We start from the raw sequence: 26,794 nt of genomic DNA on the forward strand, positions 1-26,794 counted from the left end.
AGGCTGGGAACTGCAGGTGGGCAGAGTGCTGTTGCATTCATGTCCAGCTTGCAGATTTCCAGTAGGCATTTGGTCAGCCACTGTGAGAGCAGGATGCTGGACTTAGTTGTTGTTGTTTAGTCATGTCCAACTCTTTGTGACCCCATGGACCAGAGCACACTAGGTTCTCCTGTCTTCCACTGCCTCCCGCAGTTTGGTCAAACTCATGCTGGTAGCTTCAAGAACACTGTCCAACCATCTCATCCTCTGTCGTCCCCTTCTCCTTGTGCCCTGTGTTCTTTCCCAACATCAGGGTCTTTTCCAGGGAGTCTTCTCTTCTCATGAGGTGGCCAAAGTATTGGAACCTCAGCTTCATGATCTGTCCTTCCAGTGAGCACTCAGGGCTTTCCTTAAGAATGGATAGGTTTGATCTTCTTCCAGTCCATGGGACTCTCAAGAGTCTCCTCCAGCACCATAATTCAAAAGCATCAATTCTTCGGCATTCAGCCTTCTTTATGGTCCAGCTCTCACTTCCATACATCACTACTGGGAAAACCATGGCTTTAACTATACGGACCTTTGTTGGCAAGGTGATGTCTCTACTTTTTAAGACGCTGTCTAGGTTTTTCATTGTTTTCCTCCCAAGAAGCAGGTGTCTTTTAATTTCGTGACTGCTGTCACCATCTGCAGTGATCATGGAGCCCAAGAAAGTAAAATCTCTCACTGCCTCCATTTCTTCCCCTTCTATTTGATGGGCATACAAAATGGCAGACAAAAAGCCATTCTATTAGGGGAATTTTCTTGCAAAAAAAAAAAACCATGTTCATGAAGGATTTTTTTTTTAAGTCACAAAAATCTGCAGTAATGTGGAGTACTAAATTTAAGATCAGAAGACTGAGAACCAAAATTGACAGATCCATCCGTCCCTAAATAGTAGGCACTCTCCCCAAGAATAGACATTCTTCCACTGCAAAAGTTTGGCTGGAACTCTGCTCTTAAAGAGGATGATGAGTCCATCCTTGCTCTATGCAAGATTTGATGCCCTGAAGTTCTCTCTTTTTCTCTCTTTGGGATACTACCCCTCTTGATAGCAGGATCTCAGTGCTAATGAAGATTTCCTTCCAGATCATTAAAAAGCCTCTGTGCATTTCCTTCTCATTGCTCGCTACGCCACGCACAAGCTGCTGCCTTCAGCAATAAAACGTCCGTCCTGTGCATCCTCAATAAGAGCCTAATAATAGTCTCCAAAATTTGTCAATGAGCTGACAGATCAAGTTAAAGAATCCAGCCTCATTAATGAGCAGCTATGATGAATTCCTGGCAAGGGAGCAAGCTGTACAATGATGGCACAAAGGTAGCAGAACAAACTGGTGTGGGTAGACTGAGCCAGGGGTTCTGGGGAAATGGCAGTGTGGGGAGGCGGTGACTCCAATCACGACTCTGACTCAACAACCACACGCCAATCCTTCTTTCTTGGAGGTCTGTCATCTGCACCCATCGGCTGCCTGTCATAGTTAGCATCTCTAGGTGTTGCAAGCAAGCTCCCGCCACCACCTTCTATGCCGGGCTGGCAGGACTAGCTCGCAATATCTCAAAAACGAACTTGCATAGCAAATTTACAGCAGCTGAAGACATGGGTGTTGCCTATGCAACTCCCCTATGCAAGACACTTTCTGGACACAAACTGTTCAGGCAAACCACCACGGCTTGTTTGAAATGGCTAGGAAGGCCCCTCCCAAAGCCACGCTGGTCCAAGATATTCCACTGCTGCCCAAAGCAGAGCCCAGTATAATGATCCTTCTCCAGGTAAGCTGCAGTGACAATGATCTCTGCATGGTGTCTCTGCCCTGCCACATGGGCTGCTACTGCTTCTCACACTTGTTTTCCACCCAATGAGAGAGAGAAAGGGAAATCGCGCACCCAAATGCTCTGCCTCCATTCTTAGCAGGCTGCCTTCAAGCCAAATCTCATTACTCCCTGTATTTCCTGGTCACATTTCTAACCTCTCTGTGTCCCTTTGAATTATCTCTCTGCCCTCTCCGATGTTCACAACACCTCGCCATTTAATATCAGCTGTGACTATGATTAGCATGCCGAGTCCTCTCACATAGAGATCATATAATGCAGATGTTAAATAGGAGCAGACAGAACATCAGCCAACACAGCGCTCCATTAGATGACACCTCCCCAGCACTCAATGCATTACAGAACACCATTACCCTTTCTGCTTGTCCTTCACGCATTTCTCAATCCACGCAACAGGGCTCGCTTCCAAACCAGCCTGAATTACCTACAGGAGCCTTGGCGAGACACCATCCAAACAACTTTGCTGAAAATCTAAAGGTATTACATATAGCAACCGCACCTCCCTTCAACTGCTAATATTGTAATTCCATCAGAAAAGCAATCAGGTTTGTGCTATGTAATTTGCTCCTTCCCAACACGATGGGTCGCCCGTTGCTAATGTTTTCTTTGTCCCCTAGGAAACTTCTCTTAATGTTTTCCACTATTGAGGTCCTATTGGATAAACACTGCCAGGATCCCTTTTTCTTCATTTTTTTAAAAAACAGTATCACATGCTCATTCCTCTCCACTGCTTTTGCAATCAGCACGACGGTTCTCAAACCCTTTTCCTAATTAATAGTTAGCACACCTAGATGCAGTCTTACTGCTCAGGCTGCCTGCTCGAAATGCAAGTCATATTTGTTCAAGTCAGTCTCCCTCCCTTATTATATTTATATATATTTTACCTAAAGTATTTAATTGCACTACAATTGTATAAAGAGGTACTTATAGGTTCCTGGGGCAGTTCATCGCTCCGTGGGAAAGGACATGCTAGGAGCATGCAAAAGATCCCTGGTATTGCCAGTTCAAATGATCCAGTGCCAAATAAGAAGGAGGGAAGACCTTTGAGACCATGGAGATCTGCTGCTAGTTAGAGTAGACTATACTGGAATCAATGGACAGCCATCTAACCTTGGAGTAAAGCAGCTTACAATGTTCTGCCCACTATGGGTGGGGATCCAGCTGGCTATCAGAGCTTCGCACAGCATCCTGCACAGTGCTTTGCAAGCCCAAATGATCAGCCAAATCTGTGTGGGCAAAATCAAGCCATGTGACATTACTGTGTCATCTGGTGATTGACAGTTGGGAGTCCCCACCCACCTGTCAAACTTGGCCTGCAAGAGGTGGAGTAGGTCTCACTGGATGGATCCAGTTCCTCATCTCTACATTAGGAGGAGTCAGTCACAGCAAGACCAGCAAAATCTGGGGTCAAGAGATCCAGTTTCCAGGGTCCATGGACAAGTAAGCTGGGAAAGTGACAGTGATCTGCAGACAAAGGTCAGAGTCTGAGTGGTCTGGCCAAGCAGATTCAGGGGTATCATAAGCTCAGCAAACTCCAGATGTGGCATGCTGAGAAGGAACTGGAGCTGCAGGGAGGGCTGAAAATGCAAGAAGCAGTCCCAGGGTGATGTATAGAGCTGTCTTTCCTATTGGGCTTACTGTCTTGTTGTGCCAGGGCGCTAGCCTCTCAGGGGTGCCCCAGCGAGTGGGGAGCTGAATGGCTTTGCTGGCAGCTTCCCCTTTGCCTGCATGCCTGCCAGCTGTGCTCCATCAACCATGTGGCTGGTGGGCATGCAGCTTGCCTCCCAAGCGTCTGCGGGAAGAGAGCGATCCCTGCAGAGGCTTGGGAAAAGGTCGACAACTCTGGGAAATGGGGGGGGCACCGGAAGGATCTTTGCACCATGGTGCCAGATATGCTTAAGACGACCCTGGCGGTGTAGTTTGCTGTTGTTGTTGTTGTTTAGCCATTTAGTCGTGTCCAACTCTTCATGACTCCATGGACCAGAGCACACCAGGCACTTCTGTCTTCCACGGCCTCCTGTAGTTTGGTAAAACTCATGCTGGTAGCTTCGAGAACACTGTCCAACCATCTCGTCCTCTGTCGTCCCCTTCTCCTTGTGCCCTCCATCTTTCCCAACGTCAGGGTCTTTTCCAGGGAGTCTTCTCTTCTCATGAGGTGGCCAAAGTATTGGAGTCTCAGCTTCACGATCTGTCCTTCCAGTGAGCACTCAGGGCTGATTTCCTTCAGAATGGATAGGTTTGATCTTCTTGCAGTCCGTGGGACTCTCAAGAGTCTCCTCCAGCACCATAATTCAAAAGCATCATGCAGTAACACCAAGACAGCCAGTGTAGTGTAGTGGTTACAGTATTGAACTTGGGAGATGAGGGTTCAAGTCCCTACTTAACCTTGAAGCTTGCCAGGTGACCATGGACCAGTCACTGTCTCTTAGCCTAACCCTACCATGCACAGGGTCATTGTAAGAATAAAATGGAAAGAGGGAGAAGAACCATGCATGCCACCTTGTGCTCCTCAGAGGAAAGCTGGGTTAAAAATGCATAAACAAACAAACAAACACACACTTTCCAGGGAGTGTGTTTTTCCACACATTGTTTCAGAAAGTGCAAATTTGGTAGGTTTGCTTTTAAGTGCAAACGAAATCAAATTTATCTCAAATCCCTAGGTGTAGCATAAGTTGCAAATGAAGTATGGCAGACAGAACACCAGCTAAATCAGAAACGAACACTCACCAGACCTCTAGTAACTGGGTTGTGTGCATATTTTGCAAGTTGTAAAAGTGCAGGATGTGACTTCAGGAGCAGCAGTAGTGGACAGCAGTGCTCCCAGCAGCTGAATTGGTGCTGCTTCAGTGGCGTAGCGTGGGTTGTCAACACCCAGGGCAAGGCAAGTAATTTGCGCCCCCTCTGCCCTAGGGGCAGAGAGCTGCGAGTGCGAGCGCGCGCCCCCAGATGTTGCACCCGGTGCGCCCTGCCCCCCTGCAACCCCCACGCTACGCCACTGTGTTGCTTACTAGGAAGAAGTGGGGAGCCAGTAGGGAGGTTGGTGTGGGGCAGAGGCAGAGGCAGGAGCTGGTTCTGCCAGTGCATTTGTGCTGCACTGACCTCCCTGCTGCTTCATCCCTCTCCTTCCTGGTAAGCAGCAGTGGCTCAGTTGTTGGGAGGTCAGGTGAGCACCACGCCATTGACTGCTGAGGAGCAGATTCCAGAAAATCTCAGCCTTTGTACATGAAAACAACAACAACAGCCCTTATTCTAGCCCTTATTGTTGTGAAGCTGTGCTTGAAAGCATGTGGGCCTTAAAGCCAGATGAAATACATTAAGCTGCTGTTACAATAGGGTGAGCTGTTCCACATCAACAGAACTACTCTCATCTTTAGGATGGGATGATAATTTCTGTCTCCTCTTCTCATATAGCTCCTCTCTTTCCTTCTGACTGTGGAAGTCAGAGCTTGATCTTTGCCATTTCCCCCCGTTTTGAAACACTCTGCTGTGTGCCATACATGTGTGTGTACTGAACATGCACGTAACACGCATGCAATACCATCCATGCCTGCACACAACACACACAACAAGTCTGTGTTATGTCCTTTTCACCCCACCATTTTTCTTTCACTTTCATTGTCAATAACTTTTTAAAAAAACAGAGAGAAAGAGATCAAGTCTATTGATTTTAGAGCTGTAATTAATTTCATCCTTTCCGCCTTTGTCAATGAATTCTCTGCCTCTCTGCCTCATAATCTTGTGCAGTTAAAGTGGATTGACTCCAACTTCACCCCCTCCCTTTGACACTGCATATCTTGCCATCCTTTACAAGCCTCAGGTGCCAGGTCCTGAAATTACTTTGGATCAGGCTGTCACTCAATGAAAGTCTACCTCTTTGGGAAAGCTGGATCTTCCCAGCAGATGCTAGTAATCACATTAATAGCCTGGATCTTTTCAGAAACCTTATCATCTCACATGACCCAAAGCGACCCTGGATAGCCATCAACTGTGTTCTAGATCAAAACACTGCTCATTTGGAGCTGTGGGAAGTGTTCTAAGAAGCTTCCCCACAGTTATTGCAAATTTGTGGGGAGAGAGAAAAAGAAGGGAGAGGAGATGAGATGAGAAGGATCAGTGACTGGTGCACAACATATTTCATGTTTAAACCAACAGCAGAGAATGGAGCAGGCTGTGCAATAGAAAGCTGGCTGGTATTTGTGTGGGGAGCTAGGATCAATGTGAGCCTAGTAGTACCATGAGCAACAAGTGCAACTTTTACCTTTGTACTGTAGGCTAGTTCCTATGTGTGCGCGCGCACGGACACACACACACACAGCCTATCCTCCATCTAGGCAACAAGAGTCATTATCACAAATCAATGATACCTTCCAGGTAAACAAAAAAACCTCAGAGAGTATGAAGCAAATCTGGTGAGAGGTGTGGTCTGGATAGAAAGGGTGTGGTTTCCCCTGAAGGGAGTCCCAAGGGCCAGTTAGAGGCACATGTGGCCTCTGGACCTGAGGTTCCACACCTGTTTTAGCTTAAGAATGCTTGAGCCTCTCACTTTGTTATGAAAAAATGAGCTGCTCCTGCTTCTTTATTGAACAGGCTACCTCTACATGTCACTTTGCTGATAGGAAGCCTTCCATCCTTGAAGGTCAGAACTAGCATCATAGATCCAGCCACAACTATACAGTGACCACCATCAGAACATTCAGTCAGTGTTTGATGTAAATGATTGTTTTTTTAAAATGTCAAAGGGCATGATTATGCGAATTGCAGAACGTTTTCAATTTGTTACCTAACTCTAAAAATGCAACGTGGAGAATGAAAAGGTATCATCTCAGCTGCACTGCTGACACATTAACAACTGCAATTGCCCATTAAACGATTGACTTAAATGTGCCTGATTGTAATGGGAATTTGCCAGACAGGATGCTAAAGTAGCGCATGTAGAAGTGGAACCAAGACCAGGTTGTAAATGCTTGCAGGATGGGCCACCCCAGCATTTTTGCCAAGTTTAGGGTGTGACTTTTGCTGCTGTACTGGAAACCACAGTGAAAGTCCAAGTGCCCAGTTAACACACACTCACATAAAGTTTTGTTTTGTTTTGATGGAACAAGAAACCGTGGCTTTTTTCAAAGTGGCCGAGTCCTGAGCATCACTTATTTCACTTATTGAGTAGTTAATGTGCATAATAACCAGCCACTGTGCACACTCACCAGGCTTCAGGAAGTATATGTCCAGAATCCTTCTGTAAAGAAGGAATTGGGCACATCTCCCGGTCAATATACGTAAGTAATGTGCTTATATTGACTGTATTTTGTTCATTCTCCAGCCAGTATGCATAATCTCCAACAGAGAAACTACTGTATAATAAAATACAATGCAGTATAAAAGAAAACTACAACATAATGCATAAAACAACTTTTAAAAACCCAAACGAAAACATAGCAGCACATTTTGAAACATCTTTTAGCGTCAGAGATCCTTTCCCTCTTCACCCCGCCTCTTGCAAGGCACATCCTGACCCTCACTATACAACACTCATCCCACTAACGCAAAGACATCCCACCCAAATTCTGCCTTACAGTTACACAAAACCACAGTACGAACTGCTTGTTCCATATCACTCAACCCATTCTACTCCCACACCTCACGTGAATTCATCAGTACACACAAACACACCATCCCACCCAGGAGTTCCAATTATCTCCCACTACATCACCAATCAATCTTTCTACTCAACCTGAAATATATGACAAAAACACCAAGACAACAATGTTACCATCCACTGACAGATCTGTATAAAATAATACAGATTGCCACCTGTCAGTCACACCCAGGTTGCTGTCTCCCACCCAGTACTCACACGCAAGGATGAAATGTGCTCCTTCCCCACCCCATCTCAAACATTTCAACCCACACAAGGAAGAGGGAGCGGGGAGTTTGCATATATCAGAGTATGGTGGAGGCTGGCTGGTAGAGGGAACAGGAGCACTTGGCGCTACAACATTGTGGTGCACTTTTCTTGCTGCACATTTTGGTTACATCCTGCATATTTGGGTTGTGTCCTGCCCATATGTCCTGCATAGATGTGTGTGTGTGTGTGTGTGTGTGTGTGTGTGAGAGAGAGAGAGAGAGAGAGAGAGAGAGAGAGAGAGAGAGAGTCTGTAAGGATGATCATCCCCTCTCTTACAGAGTTATTTTTAATATTTACTGAGCTAATAAATGCAAGGCAAGGCACTTGGAGCACACAGTGAGTGTTGTTGTTACTACAAAACAGCCAGCAGCAGCAGTCAACCTCTCTAAAAACAGCCAACTGCTGCCTTCCAATGGTGGAAGTTTGTATGATCATCAGGCTTCACAACACCAGCTTGTGCCATGGTGTAAATCGAGGACACTGGCTAAATTGATTAGCAAAGACCTTGTTTGCTCCAGGAACGGGGGGGGGGGGGGGCGGCAGTTTTCAAAACAAAACAATCCCTACTTGGTTGCTGAGTTTGGCTTAATCCCCAACTCGGCCACCACTCACTTCCCAGTCTGACATTGTTTGCTGGCGAGCGACAGCGCCAGAAGGAATTAGGAGCCATTTGTCTTGTTTTCCCTCCACCTCCACTTCCCCACAAAATCTGGACATGCCCTTGAATTCAACGGTCCTGGCAATAAGTTAATGGCAGCTACTCAACTTTAACAGGTCTGTGGGTAGCTTTATCACCAGCCATCTGTGTTGACAGCAGCGTAACCAAAGCTCAAAAGCATATTGGAATCTTTGGCCATATGGCGGCCAGGAAGGGAGAGCCAATGAGTCCAGGAGAAGAGTTTGCATTATATACAGAAGCAGGTGCCCAGAGAGGGAGGCACATCCCTTACCTGACAGCTAACAGGACAAGGTTGTCCTTGGGGTCCATACACAACAAGAGAGCCATGTTTCCATAGAATCATAGAACTGCAGTGTCAGAAGGGAATCTGAGCACCACCCAGTCCAACCCCCTGCAATGCAAGAATCTCAACGCAGGACTCCCAGCTGGATCATTAACACAAGGCCATCTCTATTAAGGGCATTCCACTTTGCCAATGCAGACTTTATTATCATCTCCTTTTAGAAACATGAAGAACCATGAAGGCTGTCAGTAATAAATAAATGAATAAATAAATATAATAATAATTTGCTATTTACACCCCACCCATCTGGCTGGGTTTCCCCAGCCACTCTGGGTGGCTTCCAACAAAATATTAAAATACAATACAGTGGCACCTCTAGATATGAACGGGATCCGTTCCAGAGCTTTTCGCCACTTCTGCGCATGCACATGGTGTCATTTTGAGTGTCTGCGCATGCGCGAGCAGCGAAACCTGGAAGTAATGCTCTCCGTTACTTCCGGGTTGCCGCAGAGCGCAACTCGAACACGCTCAACTCAAAGCGTGTTCAACCCGAGGTATGACTGTAGTCTGTCAAACATTCAAAGCTTCCCTAAACAGGGCTGCCTTCAGATGTCTTCTAAAAGTCTGGTAGTTGTTTTTCTCTTTGACATCTGGTGGGAAGGCGTTCCACAGGGCAGGCGCCACTACCGAGAAGGCCCTCTGCCTGGTTCCCTGTAACTTGGCTTCTCGCAGCGAGGGAACCGCCAGTGATAACTTATACAAAGCTAAAAACCATTTAATGCTGATTTTAGGTGTTTTATTATGACTGCGGCAATTTTTTATTATTATTGAGATGCGTTACTGTCAGGTGCTTAGAGGTTAAAGCACTAGAGAAGGCCTTTTCAGAAAATATCAGTCAATAAATCTCTCTAACCTGTTCCTCACCCCATTCTGCAAAACACTCTCAACACCTTCCCCTTCCCTTGATGCTACAAAAGGCTTTACTTCTTAGTCCCTTTTACCATCCTGGCCAGTAGACCAGTTCCACGTTGACTGCTGGGCCAAAACTCTCCCATTCTTTCCGACACCCTTCTTCCAAACATGTGCTTTGAGTGCTTCCTGATGAGTATTCTGTTCACGGGGATAATCTAGCCAAGCACTTTCCATTTTATGCTTTTCATTAAATCTCACCAACATCTAAATAGCAAAATCGATGCTTTTGTCAGCAGTGTGACATGTAGCAATAAGATTCCTCTTCCTGGTTTTGCTTCCCTGCCACACTTGCCCACAAACCGCCTGGTTAGTTTCCTCATGAGAAAGCAGCACGGGCAGCAATTCAGCTCATAGGATTTTGCAGGTACATCACAAACACAACCAGGAAAAGGCATTTGAAGTTATCAGGTGGGTGACAGAGTTCCCTGTATGGAACTGCCATGCCCCTGTTACAGCAGATTTGGTCTCGATGGACAAATGTCATTGCCTGATATAAGGCACCTACATCTATTCCTAAATAAACATGTGTAGTTTCAGGATCTCTGGGCTTGAACTCTGGGATGGGAAGGAAACCTAGCGAGGTGCTATGAGCTGCAGGCACACAGCATGCTCAGGCACGGAGGGATTATAGGGGTGGCCAACATTGCCCTCTGCAATTGGCTGGCAGTATGGAGCATCTGGATTGGCCAGACATGGTATAAATAGCATGATCATAGCAGTGAGTCAGGACTTCTGCCTTTGCCAGCTAAAATAGGCTGATGCTTGCTGCACTTCAAGTTCTCCAGCTCAAGCTGCTGATTTCAGTGACCTTGAGATGGATGCACCACTTTAGATTCAAGGATGGCCACTCATAGCCTTATCATGGCCCTGAGCGACAGGACAGATCCTAGGCGGTCCTGAAGCAAGGGAACAAAGGGCATTGATCAAATCAATATTCCCCTTAAGCCAGGAAGGGACATTGACCAGTGGTCTAAAGTCCAATCGCCAGCATCACCAGGTGGACCAAGAGAAACTCCACTTGAAATATAGAAAGTCACTGTTGGTCATTGTAGACAATTGGATCTGCGATCTGACTCAGTAGAACACAGCTCCCCATGATTCTAGAAGCCAGGGTCTGTGTGCAACAAACTCGGTGCCTAAGGAAGAAGTCTGCCAATTTCAAGTATTTTGGCAAGAGAGTAAGAAGAGGTTGGCTGCATTTCCCTGATACTTGCTAATCCTGCCAGGTCATGTCACCTTTTGAATCCATTTTGCATTGTTGCCATTGTGGTTTTGCTAATTGAGACTGGAGTTTGCTTGCTGTGAACAGATTCAAGTGAGAGCTCCACCAGTATGGCCCTGGACTCTGCATGTGTTCCTCAAAGCAAAGTTTCCCAAGAGTGTGCTTTGTTATGGCACACCCAGCTGTGATCTGAGGCTGCAGTGGATCCTTTCTAACATGATCCATCATCCCAAAGCTGCAGGCCAGGTGGCTGGAAGGCATCTGAGTTGTCAGTCACATTCTTAGCTTAACCAGTCACATGCTTAGTTATCAGTGGACTAAGTTTCAGAGACTTGAATGGATTCCCTCATTTCTCCCATAATGCATCTGTGTAGAACAGGAAGAAGAACTCTCTACTGCTGTTCTTTTCTGTGGTTTCATCAAGATACTACACTGTATACATGTCCCCGAATTTTTATTTTGTTCCTTCCCTTACCCTGTTTTAAAACAAATCCTTTCACTATGAATTTATTGTTTTTACTTAGTAAATATATATTGTGCTCTTCCCCTCAAAGCAGCTCTGTTGTTTTTAAAGACTACAAAGTGCTGAGGTGTGTGTGTGTGTGTGTGTGTGTGTGTGTGTGACAATTTGACCAAAATTGTGGAGAATCAGGGTAAGGCTCATCAGTAACGTTAAGGGAACTACACACACATCAGCTTTCCCCACTATTTGAGCACTAATGTAGATAGTAACTAAACCTGATCGTGTGCACACACACATTTTATTCCTCTGTGCATCCAGAAGTCCTATTATTATTATTAACAACATTAGCTTTTGTCCCTGCTCTCCAAATTCACACGTGCATCCACCTTCTTTAATTCAGAGCTTTCCCATTGCAATCCTTTTCAGAATACAGTGGACGCTTGGGTTGTGAATGTGATCTGTGCTGGAGGCACGTTCGCAACCCGCAGCGTCCGCATCCCGCAGCACAGTGCCGCGTCTGCGCACGTGCGGGTTGTGATTTGGCGCTTCTGTGCATGTGCAAAGCGCAATTTAGTGCTTCTGTGCATGCACGAGCGCCGAAACCTGGAAGTAACCCAATCCGGTACTTCCAGGTTTTGGCATGTCTGTATCCCGAAATGCGCAACCTGAAGCATCTGTAACCCGAGGTATGGCTGTATACACTTACAGAGCTTTGCACAAGGCTTGAAATTCAGGTACCACACTGAACCACATCAGGGGTGAGTGGGGAAAGGCTTCCAAGGGGCGGTTGGGAGCTAAGAGTGGGCTCCTGGTTGTTCCTTTGCTGCAGCAAGATGCACTCCCAGCTGCCCATCTTCTGAGCCTATTGATACCTCCCTTTAGCCTGTGGATAGTGCTGGTTTGGCTGAGTCACGTACTGACACTCAGAGAATGGGTTTGCTACTAGTATGCAAGATAATACATAGCACTTATTCCATAAGCCATGTGCTCCATAGTTAATAGGTGAAGGGGGAATCACAGTTCCATTGTCTTTGATTTATCCAGTCTCCTCTGTCCGTACTAAAATCAAGTCTTCTAATTGCCGTGCCCAAACCCTCAAGGTGTATCAGGTTGCTAAGGCAGATCAGCTGAGAGGAAGACCCTCTTTTGCACGCAGCGGGGCTTTAAAAATATATATACCTATATCAACCCACCGAATTTAAGGGGCAGGTCTGGGGAATAGGTGGAAATGGAAGAGAGTATAAAGGAAAGGAGAGGGGAATGAGCCTCCAGCTGTTAGTTGCTGGAGTGAGATCATATTGAACTAAACCGCAGTGTAAACTTTATTAAAGGTCACACTAATGAATGGCTTAATTCTAGAATTATAAATTAACTCATGTGGCTTTTCCTTTGTGAACAACTGTGCTTTTCTGGAGCTAAGCAGCTCTCTAACATACACACAGTGTGTTGAGCTGATATGGTTATACTGCCACCTGCTGATTAATGCCACTATTTACATCTCAGAACTGCTCCAGAGATGGATGTGCAGAGAGATAAGCTTACTGGAAGTGAAGGGAGTGGGGAGTGTGCCCAAGTACACTGCCTTGTGTGAAAATTGCATACATGCTTGTTCACTTCAGCTTCCAAAAGGAAGAGAAGCTTTCAAAACTACTGTCTGGAGCCACAAAGATAAGTCCTTGCCGAAGACCACCTAGGCTGGGATGAGCTCTGAAGCAGTGGACTCAATGGAGGCAGATCCATTCAGGCAAATCAGGCACTGCCCCAGCCACCTTAATCTATGCTAAACCAATCCCCACCAGCCTGCCTTCTTACAACCAATCAGGAGATGGTTCTGTCTCTCATAGGCTCTGGCTCCACCTACTGATGGTCTCCCTGCCTTACACCCCATCAGTTCCATGGAGCAACAGCCACCACTGAGTGGACTTCCTAGCCCACACTACAGCACCTCCTAGTGTTGGATGGTGGTGGCACAAGGGTTAAATCCCTGCTTCTCATTCCTCAAGTGATCAGCCCAAGATCTACTGTAGGCTTGAACCTGAGCACGCAGAGCTGCTGACTTCAACACAATTAAGTTTTAAGACGGGACCACAGCTCATAGACACAGTACACGTTTTGCATGTGGAAGATCTTGGATTCAGTCCTGAGCATCACTAGGCTGGCTGAAAGGAGAGATAGCCCACTGCCAGAATGTGGTCCCCTCAAAAACACAAAAACATTCCCCTTCCCTGCTTTGGGAACTGAACGGCAAAGACAGCAGGGGATTGACTATCATCAGCCCTTTTACAAAGGAACCAAAATAACATCTTTCAGGATCAACAAGGAAACCACAAGCTATTTAAAGGCACAGGGTAGTAGCCAACGAAATTCTACTCAGAATAGTCCCACTGAAATTAAGGAACCTAAGTTAATAATGTTCATTAACTTCAGTGGCTCTACTCCGAGTAGGACTAGCACCAGATAAAACCCCTTAGATTGTACTCACCTGGGTACTGCCTGAGACAGTATCAAATGGCCAATGCCAATACACACACACACACACACACACAGGCTGGGCTGGGCTGGGCAATAAATTCAATGAAGTTTACATTTAAACACAAATCTATCAAACTCACACTTCATAAAACAATCCCCTCCCCCCCAAAAAAATCAGCTTCCTTCAAAATCTGCATATCTCCACATTTTGCAATGCAGTTACCCAGCAAGTAACGTGCATAAAAATGCATATATCTTGGTTCTCGAACGCCTTGGGACTTGAACATTTCGGCTCCCGAACGCAGAATACCTAGAAGTAAGTGTTCCAGTTTTCAAACATTTTTGGAAGCCGAACGTCCAATGCATTTGTCGGCTATTGTTTCCAGGGCGGCTGCACCAATCAGAAGTTGCGCCTTGGTTTTTGAATGTTTCAGAAGTCGAACAGACTTCCAAAACAGATTACGTTCGAGAACCAAAGTACTAACTGTACAATGGTTAGTGTGCATCAAAACGCACATGTTAATGAAAATAGCAACAAAAATTGTGTACATTGAATCAAATTGCATACAAAAATAGGTTTATTGGAGAAAATTCACACCAAAATGCTGTCAAATTTTATTTTAAAAAATCCACAAATTGCTGCTGAAATGTGGAGAGCTCAATTTAAAATGGGAGGGAAATGGGAAACTGAGAGAACCAAAATTGACAGATCCATCCAACCCTAATCCCAGGCCAGGTTATAGTGTATCCAGGGCCAACCACAGCTGGTGCAGAAAATTCCACAAGCCCCTCTCCCTACTCCCTGGCAGTAAGATAGTGTTGAATTAAATAACTAACAATTTACAGCCCTTTCGTGACCCTCAAAATTAGCAGCCTAGAGATCTCTCTCTGCATATCCACACACAGTGCAGGTTCCAAATTTCCTTGCCCCTATCCTTTTAAACTGAGAGGCCAGGACTGCAGTGCAACTGGAAATTCAGCCCACAGAGAGGCCACATTGCCCATTTTGGCTGGTGTGTTCTCTTTTCTCCCCCCGCCCCAGATTTAATACTTTTGACACATGTATTTATTCTATTGAATCAATTGATGCTACCAGCATTTTTTTTTTTCACCTCCGAGCAAAACAAAAAAACAGGTGCCTTAATTTATTGCATTAAATAGCTGTATCAAAGACTTTCTGACAGATCAAGAGAAACTGCTGCAGGGGAAGGATTTCTGCCACCATTTGCCAAGCTTTTTTTAAAAAAAGGAAAAGAAAGGAAAAGAAAAGCTAGACGCCAAGCAACAATCAGGACTGTATTGTAGATTTAGAATTGTGATTAGCCTCTGCATTCAGCAGCGGTAATTCCACCAGAAGCCCCAGACTTCAGTGGCAAAGAGAAAAATGGGAATGCTGAAGAGAAGAGATCAATATCTAGAGGAGATAAAAGGCAACAGAGAAATTGGCTGATAACTATTCAGATCTCGTGCATCCCACCTTCCTGAAAGAAGGGTAATTAAAGCCATATTCTAATTAACTTGTACTTTGCCCCCAATCAGAAGCATCCTTTGCAGAAAAACTAATGAGGCTGGGAGAATGGGTTCTTCCTTTTGGATCCGTCTGTCTAAGTAAAATAGAAAGCAGTCTTTAATTTGGGGCAGGAGAGGAGGGAAATGAGACAAAGGATCTCTGAATAGTTGGGTGCTAAAGACTTCAGACCCCTCAACCGGTGCAGGTGAGAATCGGTGACCCCCTGCAAAAGCTCAGAGCCAAACCATACCTGCTCTGCAAATATGTGCATATAAAACTTCAATTAGGAAGGGGTGGTTTTCAGCAGAGGAGTTGCGCTACTGAGCTTCTGCTACAACCCAGATCTAAGAGGAGGAGGAGAAAGAGATTTGCTGACAGCAGCTGGATGATTCCATCCTCCTTTCTACCCTGCTCCCTGTCCAAACTGCCAAAAATGCTGGATATGGGGGTGAGAGGGAAGAAGGCATTTCACAACCAGCAGTGCCATTGAGGTATCTGACAATGTTCCTGCTGCCGCAGGCTGAAAGACGAACCCAGATTAATTCCATGGATGGGTGCTTCAACAGTATTTGCTAATCTGCCTCTCCTGTTTGCAGATGGACAGGAGCGAGTTCCAGCAGGATTCGGTCCTCAAGCAGCTGGAAGTGCTCAAGGAGGAAGAGAAGGAGTTTCAGAATTTGAAGGTAATTGACTACAGCAGGGGTGGGGAACATGTGGCCCTGGAAATGGTCCTGGACTTCAGTTCCCATCAGTGTGGACACAGTGCCCAGAGTTGATGGGACTTGTAGTCCAGACAACATCTGTAAGGCCACAGGGGCTCCTTTCCTGGGCAACAGGATACTGACTACTTTACTCATGCAGGCAACAATGCTACCTTGGGGTTAACAGATCCAGGGATTCCTTAGTCACCTGTATCTGGCAAGCGGTAAGGAAAACAAGTCAAGTACGGTTTAAGCCAATGAAGCGCCACTAGAATCAACATCAATACAATAAGCTCAAGTACTTGTCACAGCAGGTAGCCATGTTTCTTCATTATACCATGAGAGGCTGGTAACCACCAGCGCTGCCACCTTTTACAAAGCAATTAAAGTGAAATTTGGGGCAATACACACAGCCAGACTCAATCATATTGAGAACATGGGTGAGAGTGCGGCCCAGAGGAGTTCAGCATGTGATGGCATCATCCTGTGGTTACATCAACAGCCCCCCAGTTCAGTATTCAAATTGGTAGTTACTGCAGCACTCAAATGCCTCCAGCGGCAGCTTGGGAAACAATGTGCCAAACTCAATGTAGATCTGCTAAAACCATGTAATGCAAAACTCATTGTAGATAAGATATACTAAAACATAGGCAGGGAACTGATTATTGTTGTTGGGATACTGCCGGGAAGACAGGGGCATCAGGCAGGCCCCCAACTGGCTCCAGCCACAGGCCAGCAGCCAGTCTCCCTTGGAACAGCATCAATCAGTGACACGAGCCTCAGATACGTTTAGAGACCCGTGCACGCTCTATCAGCAGAGTGTGTAAATCTTCTCACAGAGAAATGTGCAAGCATAATGTACAGCATTTTATTCAGCATAGTTCAAGAACAAAGGAAAACATATCTGCTTCCCTTCCCTTCGTCTCCAGCAAAACAGCAGTAACCCAAAAGCTATATACAAACAGAAGTTCCCAGCAGACTGTACTGGAAGTAAACAGGCATGTGACACAACAGTCATGCCTGTTCCCTTTTAAGGTGGAACGGAACTATATCCTAACAATTATCTGCCACCACCATCCCCGCAGGCCAAGTGTGGCAGGTGGGTGGGGCCACTTGCTTGTCAATCACCTGATGCCACAATGATATCTGATGTCCTTTCTTCCCTGCCCGCATGATTTGAAATACAGGCGGCGACCATTTCCCTCTTCCGGGTCCAAAAGTACCTGCGTGTCGGTGATCACATGTCATTTGGACACTCCTAAAATGGCTCCTACTTGTACTACTATTTAAGAATTTGCACCTGAATTTCCTTCCCCTCCCACTCCCCTTGCTGTCCTTTTCCCCTTGTATGTTGTGTTTTTTAGATTGCAAGTCCGCAGGCCAGGAACTGCCTTGTTTAAATTTATTGTGTGTAAGCCACTCTGGCTGAATGCTGGGGTAAAAAAATACAGTCGTACCTTGGATCTCAAATGCCTTGACTCCCGAATGATCGAAACCCGGAAGTGAGTGTTCCAATTTTCGAACGTTCTTTTGGAAGCCGAACGTCCGACGGGGCTCCCGATTGAGTGCAGGAGCTTCCTGCAGCCAATCAGAAGCCGCGCTTTGGTTTTCGAATGTTTTGGAAGTCGAACGGACTTGCGGAATAGATTCCGTTCGACTTCCAAGGTATGACTGTACTCTTTAAAAAAGGCGCAACCAACAGTATAAACTGTTAAGTTGTGGGTGAACGTATCAGACCACACAGCGATTCTTCAAACAGCTCTTGTTTATCCACAGGCCAGAACAGAACTGAACTGAAGGGTTCAGTCAGCCTGCTTATATAGAGCTCCAGTACAACATAACTGTAACAATTTTCTAAAACTATCCAATCACTGAACGTCACTTTCGATCCCTTATTTGCATAACTATCTACAGTATCCCCTGCTGGCCCAGGGTGAGAACTTCAGTACATAACATAAACCAAGAAGTCTAAAACACAAAGCACGCACCCTGAGCCAAGAAATAACTCTCGCCCCCCCCCCATTTCTTCCAGGATCCCACTAATGGTTATTACAGTGTGAACACCTTCAAGGACCACCACTCCACTCCCACCATTTCCCTCTCAGGCTGCCAGCCGGACCTGAGACCAGCCAACAAGCAGCGCGTGCCCACAGGCATGTCCTTCACCAACATCTACACTACCCTGAGCGGGCAGAACCGCCTCTACGACTACAGCCAGCGCTTCGTCTTGGGCATGGGCAGCAGCTCCATCGAGCTGTGCGAGCGGGAATTCCAGCGGGGCTCCATGAGCGACAGCAGCTCCTTCCTGGACACACAGTGCGACAGCAGCGTCAGCAGCAGCGGCAAGCAGGACGGCTACGTACAGTTCGACAAGGCCAGCAAGGCCTCGGCCTCCTCTTCCCACCACTCCCAGTCCTCCTCTCAAAACTCAGACCCCTCCCGGCCCCTGCAGAGGAGAATGCAGACCCATGTGTGAGGAGGATGGGACTGGGACATGGAAGCGGTGGTGGGGAGGAGGAGGAGGAGGAGGAAGAGGAGCAGCAGGCTGGGACGTTGGAAGAAGGCAAGCTCCCCTCCCAGTCTGAAACCCAGCCCTGCCGCCAGCCGGGGTGGAGGAGCCTCCTGAGGTCGGCAGGTTCTGGGTGGGTGGAGGTTGTTTTGTGGTTTTATTTGCATTCTAGTGACTTTTTCTTTATAAGGCCTCAAGGCACTTTCTCCCCTCTTCCTCACTTAAGAGGAGAAACTGCAGCCCAACACACAAGGCGACGGGAGCTAGGACTAGGAGTCTGTGTTGCAGGTAAAATAGTCCATACAAAGAGACACGTATCTTCCCCTCCTGGATCTGTTGACCCTACTGAGCAGGTGGGGAGAACCTACGGCAGCTGAACCCAAACTAATTTTAAGCACAACAAAGTCTGTTTTCTTCCTGCAGCAGACTGGGCTTAGGGGGCCATGGGAGTGACGGAAGGCCCAAAGACAGGCAACTCGTTTGATTATCTGTAGGTCGGAACAAAACCTATGAGCTCTTCTGGCTGCAGGATGTTTTGAGACAACACATGGTCTTCCTGTTGACCAGCAATTTTGTATTTCCTGATTCCTCTGAAGATTACCTCTCCCATTTTCACTTGATGGGGAGAGACATACATGCTACCTGTCAAGACCTCTGTTCTTGGTCACTTCACAAAGAGAGGGTGGCCAATGCTCCTGGTGTCTTTCCCCTCCGCTTCCTCTTCCTCCATGACATCACTTCGTGACTGGACATTTTGGAGATGGCACACCTTCAAAGCTGTCAAGTTTGCCAGTCTACTGCCCTTCCTGCCGCTTAGCCCCATTTGCAAACTGCAATCACACACACAAAAAAAATGTCTTCAAGCAACCTCAAAGAGTTTGGCTTACTTTTAAGGAAGTTCCGTAGAGGGGGGAGAGGAACAGTCATTAGTGTAACTTAGTGTGCACTGACTGCTTAATTCTGGTCGTCTTTTTTTTTTTACTTTCTTTTTGTTTGGTGTTGAGTGTTCATAATATTACAGTGTGTCTTTGGACTATAAAAGCAAAACAAAACCTGGAGTTGAAAACTTTTAAAGTGTGGATTCTCAGCAGAACACACAGACAGACAGACACACAGACAGACACGCACAACAGGAACGCTCTGGTCTGGATCAGCTGCAGAGGAACTGTTGGTGGACAGAGGACTGAGCTCATAATCAGAGTGACGTGTGACAATCACAGAGAAGGCCCTTCCCGTGGGGGCTACTGCGAGTGAACATAGAGCATTTTCTTACTGCTGCTTGTGTATTTCCTCCCCCCGCCCTATTCTCTTACCCCCTCCCCCCCCCAATAGCACAACTGGAAAATTAATACAAGAGTTGTTACAAGTGCCTTTGCAGTGAATTCATTTGAAACTTGCCAAACAGAAGGTTTCCATTGCGAAAGAGAAATTACATACACCTTTTCGGGTGAAAGATACCTACAGAATGCCCCACGATCTCAGGGCTCTTCCAGATACCCTATTCACTGAACATTCATTCTGATTTGTTTGCACAGGGGTTAAGGTGACATTGCATCAAAGCAAGCGTTGTCCGACACTTTCCTATACATTTCACCATCACTCGTCTCAATGCAAAAAGTCCAATCTTTGGGGGAAGTTGGTTTGCTGCACAAGGACTCCTAACCAACCATAACTGTACAACCTGAATTTACCAGTATGTGATTGTATCCCACCCCAACAAGGGCAAGTCTGGAAGTGCCCTCCATTCAATGCCAAGTAGTGGCTAGGTCAGAGGTCACAAACTTTTTCCGCCGTGGGCCGGTCCACTGTCCCTCAGACCTTGTGCGGGGCCAGACTATATTTTTTGGGGGGAGGGGGAATGAACAAATTCCTAAGCCCCACAAATAACCCAGAGATACATTTTAAATAGAAGCATACATTCTACTCATGAAAAAAAAGCTGATTCCCAGACCGTCCATTGGCCGGATTTAGAAGGCTATTGGGCCGGATCCAGCCCTCGGGCCTTAGTTTGCCTACCCATGGGCTAGGTGATCAAAATGTACCATAAGTATTATTGTTATAAAATTAATTTTATGGAATTGTAGAGTCAGAAGGGACCCTGAGGATCATCTAGTCCAACCCCTTGCAATTGCAGTTGTCCCATACAGGGATTGATCCTGCAACCTTGGCATTATCAGTACCACCCGGTAACCAACTGTTGCCTAATACAAAATGTTTCTAGACGACTTACACACACAGTTATAAAATGACCATCGGGTATAGTAGCAAAACAATGATCCCCAAATATCTATCACTGAAACTGCAGTAAGCGTGACAATATTCACTCAGAACCAACCGGGAGATGAGAAAAGGCCACCCAAAGACCTGCAAAACAAGGCCTATAAATCTGCTTTAACTAGCTACACTGTAGCAGCCAAAAATAAAAATCAGCAACCCAACATTACTAATAATACTAGCAAAGATGTGTTTCTGGCACTTCCTGTAGGGGCTTCCCCAACCCCCCAAACCCAGAAAAATACCCACCTGGCTTCTGGGAAGTTCTGGCCTTCTCAGGCCAGCAGGTAACACTCAAACAGCAGGTCTTCTTGCTGGGATTCTCCTCAATGGCAATGCATCAGCAAACACAGAGCAGGGCCCAGGTGGGGTAAAAGAGTCACACCTGTGCCATGATTGTCCTCTCTGCTGCATTCTTTCACCCAGGTGGGTGGCTATGGGGGTATCAGATGCATAATACTGACCTCCTTCCTAGCAGCTGTTCACTGAGGGTTTTAGCCTTTTAACAATTTATTTGTGTACAATTTTCACATAATGTGCAGCAGACAAGGAGGTGTGTCTTGGTTTTATGAGAACCCTGTCTGGTACAGGAAAGCTAAATAATCATTATCATCATAATCACTTTGGAAAACAGATTGGTCCACAAACTACGTCTCTTCAGATGGACTGTTCACAAGACATGGACGTCTACAAACATCCAAACTGGAGTGACTGATGGTTGACTTCCTCTTGATGGAAGGGGGCAGGGTGTGAGCATGGGATAACGTATCATATTTGTTAATGTCTGGAAGAACAGCATATATAGAGAGAAGGGATGGGGACAGTGGCCTGATCTAGCACATCACATTTCCCTGATTATTGCCATGCATATCATGAAATACTATTTTCTTCCCTGTTGCCCAGTATGCTGTGCTCCTTCTTTAGAGGCCATTTTTGGACTACTAGAAACAGCAGAGATTTGCATATGCTAATTTATACATATAGATGCAAGTTTACTATAATGTAAATAGAAATGTAATACATCCCACCATAGCAGGGAACAAGACTTTAAACAGGTGACCTGTGTGTCTTCTCAGCCTGCTATTTTGATTGAGGGCAAATCCGAGGCCCCTTCATTATCTTTAATCCAGACATGAGCTGGACAGCCCTTCAAATGGGACTGTCCTCTGACAGCCTTTTCAACATAGGACACAGTCACCTTTTACTGCTTACACAGATAACATGGGAAGCAGTTGAGGAGCTTTTGGGGAGGGTGGGTGTCTCAGCAAAAAGAAAGAAAGAAAAAATGCAGCCTGCATAAATAACAAAGGGTTTCTTCCTTTCGTTATTTTTTTGAAATTAGGGACCAAGAAGATGCATGTTCACTTTTTGCAGCAGATGCATACCCTCACAGCCTGCCAGGGCAAAGCTGTACGGATGCATAGCAACCCCTAAATGTTGGGGACCCAGTGTGGCCAGAGCAGTGGGGCAGTGAGTGATGCAACTTTACTCTTTAGACTTACTGGTCTTACGGAGGGCAGGTGCATCCACCATGCAGCTCAGAGAGCAGTGCACAAAGTGGTTCCCCATCCTCATTTCACCCTCACATCAACCCTGTAGACATAAAGGGCAATTTACTTCACTTCAAAATGTGATAAGCCAGCCCACATCTGTTGTGCTTCAAGACCTGCTTGCTCTTTCTGTGAGTAGGGGTCAGGCCTGGACTTCTGCCCCAAAGTCCTGCCCTGACAGCACTGCTGGATCAGTGGGAGACGAAAACTGAAGGGAAGTAAACAGAAAGGACAGCCCTGTTGAGTAGACCACGGCTGCTGTTATTTGTACCAGGCCTAACCTGAAGTTCCATATTGCTCGCCACTCTTTGGGGCTGAGCTACAGATTTCAGTTTCATTATCTTTTGGAAAGGACTCTGGCAGAGCCCAAAGGGACTCACCAGGCCTGGCCCCAGCCACAGACTTGGTCCACACAGCCGTTCCAGCAGTGTAGGACTCAACAGAGATCTTGCTGCTCTTTGACTATGGCAGGGGCAGCCCGTAGAATGCCCTTCAGATGTTGTGGACTGTAACTCACATCATCCCTGACCTTTGGCCACACTGGCTGGGGCTGATGGGAGCCACAATTCACAACATCTGGAGGGCATCATGTGAATTACTGTTGGTCCACACTGGAAGCAACTTTTGGCATGCAAGGTGTGCAAAAGTGTAAATGTTTGGCATGTGAAATGTGCTCTACCGTTAAACTACAGCCCCGCCCTTACCTAATGCACATTGCTATGAGAAAAGTACAACGAGGATTCTAGATCAAATTCAAGGGCACAATAAAGACAAGTGTAAAGTTCTGCACTTAGGCAGGAATAACCAGCTGCACAAATATAAGATGGGGGATACCTGGCTTGCCGTAAGTACATGTGAAAAGAATCTAGGCGTCTTAGCAGACCACAAGCTGAAAATGAAAAATGTGTTCCGCAGCAACAATAAAAAGTGAATGCTATTTTAGGCTGCATCAACAGAAGTAAATGACCCCTGGATGGTTAGGTCCAGTCAAAGGCGACTATGGGGTGTGGTACTCATCTCGCTTCTGGCCGAAGGAGCTGGCGTTTGTCCACAGAGAGCTTTCCAGGTTATGTGGCCAGCATGACTAAACTGCTTCTGGCACAATGGAGCACCATGACGGAAGCCAGAGCGCATGGAAACGCTGTTTACTTTCCCGCTGCAGTGGTACCTATGTATCTACTCGCACTGGTATGCTTTCGAAACTGCTAGGTTTGCAGAAGCTGGGATAGTGCAAAGGAAGCTCAAACTGCCAACGTTCCGATTGGCAAGCCCAAGAGGCTCAGTGGTTTAGACCACAGCACCACCCGCGTTCCTGCCAATAGAAGTACAGTATCTTGATCAAGAGAAGTAATAGTCCCTCTCTATTCTGCCTTGGTCAGACCAAACCTGGAGTACTGTGTCCAGTTCTGGGCACCACAGTCTCTAAAGGATATTGACAGGCTGGAAGGTGTGCAGAGGAAGGGGACCAAGGTTATCAAGGGTCTGGAAACCAAGCCTTATGAGGAACGGTTGAGGGAGTTTGGTACATTTAGTCTGGAAAAGAGGAGAGAGAGAGGAGATACGATAGCCATCTTCAAATATCTAAAGGGCTGTCACATGGAAGATGGAGAAGGCTTGTTTTCTCCTGCTGTGGAGGGTAGGACTGAACCAATGGTTTCAAGAAAGGAAATTATTTGCAAACATCTGGAAGAACTTTCTGACAGTAAGAGCTATTCAACAGTGGAACGGTCTCCTTTGGGAAGCTAGGGACTCTCCTTCATTGGAGCAGTGACTGGATGGCCACCTGTTAATGGATGCTTTAGCTGAGATTCTTGCATTGCAGGGGGTTGGACTAGATGACCCTCAGGGTCCCTTCCAACTCTGCAATTCTATTATTCTGTGAACCCTGGGCCATTTGCAGTGTCAGAGGTGAAGCTAGCAAACCTCCACAGCACATGGCCAACAGGCAGCTAACAATGCAGACAATTAAACAGCTCGTAAAATGCTTCATGCTGAAGAACCTTCCACTTCACTAAGCTAGCAGGCTGTGCATCAATCTTACAGCAGCTTTCCTGTTGCTTACCAGGCACTGGGTGAGCTATTTAGGTCGACAGTACTCAAAATCCCTGGATAACAGGTTGCATTTTTAATTATTTGTCATGCCAGCGCTGCTTCTGGTTTTGCAAAATGAACATGGAAACAAGACAAGCCCTCCTTGGCAAAAGAAACTTGACAGGTGCTTACATTGTATATTTGCACTAACCAAACATTATTAGGCTTGGACTCAACAATACAGAACAGGAGATTTTTAATTTTAATTCTATTATTTATTGCAAAAGGGAGGGAGGAAAAGGGAGGGGTGACTTTTCTTCCTCTCACCCTCTTTTTCTGAAAACATACTGTTGCTGCCACCTACTGGTCATGTGCAAGAATCGCAAACTCCTAATTGCCTTACATCCTTGCTATCCATACAGCACCCAAAGTCCCCTGGCTGAAACCACGGTGTAGGGCCCTCGCTATTCTACCTCACACATAATTCATGAAGCTTGATTAATATGCAAATACTTGGCAGCCGATCACCCCTCGCGAGCAGTTAATGATTTGTTCAGGGACCCAGCTGCCTGCCAGTATATATATTTCTTTAGTTTACTGTCTACGGCAGGAGCTTCTCCAACCATCTGTTCATTAATATGTAACAAGCAACAGTGATAAGCAATTAAACTGGCTGCAAATTAACCAATTTGCTTGGGGAGCAGCCTTTTGAGCGCTTGTTTGTTTCATTAAACCTTAAATTCATCAGGAATCCAAAGGAACGGAATGCCGTGAGCCACGTTCGGAGCCAGGCTGCAGCATCTTTCTCGGAAGTAGGGAGGAGACGATCCCTTCCCGTAAGCAAAAATGCAGAAATGTCCATTCAGCCCAGATATGTAAGCCGCACAGGAGACTTTCTTTCTTTCCAGCCTAAAAGTCATGGTAGGCTGGGGCCCCCCCAGTTGCCTGGAGGGTGCCTCCAATTCTGTTACCTCCTGACCTTGGGTGCTGGTCACAAAAGCAGCCAGGGTGCCGGGGTGGGGAATCTACCAATTGTGGCTAGGCATCAACCTCTGAGACCTCAAGTGGTATCTGCCCAGCCCAGCTCAGCTGTGCTTGGAACCCCTTATTTTCCCCTGCTTATCCTCACGTTGTCCCATTTCCCTCAAACTCCTCATTCCAGCAAGGATCCAACTCGGGGGCATAGCCAAGGGTAGGGCTAAATCAAATACCGTATTTTTTGCTCTATAAGACTCACTTTTTCCCTCCTAAAAAGTAAGGGGAAATGTGTGTGCGTCTTATGGAGCGAATGCAGGCTGCGCAGCTATCCCAGAAGACAGAACAGCAAGAGGGATTGCTGCTTTCACTGCGCAGCGATCCCTCTTGCTGTTCTGGCTTCTGAGATTCAGAATTTTTTTTTTCTTGTTTTCCTTCTGCAAAAATTAGGTGCGTCCTGTGGTCTGGTGCGTCTTATAGAGTGAAAAATACGGTAAATCATTTTAAAAAAACTTAATTAACTGAGGTTCTGCTCTCTCCCCCCCACCAACATGAAGCCTGCCCTTCCCCGACATAAATCCTGGCTATGCCCATGATCCATCTCTGCTGTCTTGGCACTGAGCATTCCATATCCATTTCCTGTGGTTCTTTAACAGACCTAGAGATGGCATGACATGAGTTTATTCCTTTTTGTCCTCATTGCAATGCTCAAAAGCAGGAGGCGGCACCTGTGGTCCTTCAGATGTTAGTCATAGCTGCCAACATTTCCCTTTTTTAAAGGGAAATTCCCTTATTCCAAATAGGCTTCCTCGCAAGAAAAGGGAAAAGTTGACTGCTATGATATTAGTGGATGACAGCGCTCATTGTCCTTGACCTTTGGGCCATGCTAGCAGAGACTGGTGGGAGCTGGAATTCAACAGCAACTAGGCAAGCACAGGTTCGTTACCTTCTTGTAAAGGTTTATCAGACAGAGAACAGAGCCAGCACAAGACAAGATTCTTGAGGCAGAACTGCAAAACTCTCTCTCTCTCTCTCTCTCTCTCTCTCTCTCTCTCACACACACACACACACACACACACACACACACACACACACCCAAGGTCTAGTCCAGCTACCTGTTATCACAATGGCTGACAAGATGCCTCCCCACCTGTGATTCCCACCAACTGGTATTGAGAGGTATATTTCCCCCAAACCATGGAGGCAGGGCATAGGTGTCATAGCAGGTAAAATTGGCCATGGTGCCTGGAAACGTTGGAAGTCAAAGTCCAACAAGTTATGGAGAGCCACATGTGCCTCTCCACTCTACTGTATAACCCTTTTTACATGGGGGGGGGGGCGATTAAGAAAAAAATGTGCAGGTAAATCAATCCAATTGTTCACCAAGTAGTAACGCAATTACAAAA

General features: G+C 46.3%; 1 protein-coding gene across 3 annotated transcripts in view; it reads left to right on the plus strand.

Moving 5' to 3' along the window:
• The window catches only part of KIRREL3 (kirre like nephrin family adhesion molecule 3), a 767,195-nt gene extending 747,268 nt beyond the window's left edge, over positions 1-19,927 (plus strand). For all 3 annotated transcript variants that reach the window (XM_082200407.1, XM_082200409.1, XM_082200408.1), the window contains 2 exons: positions 15,945-16,031; positions 18,082-19,927. In XM_082200407.1, the coding sequence (XP_082056533.1) occupies positions 15,945-16,031; positions 18,082-18,525 (531 nt within the window). In that variant the 3' untranslated portion in view covers positions 18,526-19,927. The remainder of the gene's footprint in view (positions 1-15,944; positions 16,032-18,081) is intronic.
• The last annotated feature ends 6,867 nt before the right edge of the window (positions 19,928-26,794 follow it).

Source organism: Podarcis vaucheri (genome assembly GCF_965113315.1).
Source record: "Podarcis vaucheri genome assembly, chromosome: 15".
Classification (NCBI taxonomy): domain Eukaryota; kingdom Metazoa; phylum Chordata; class Lepidosauria; order Squamata; family Lacertidae; genus Podarcis; species Podarcis vaucheri.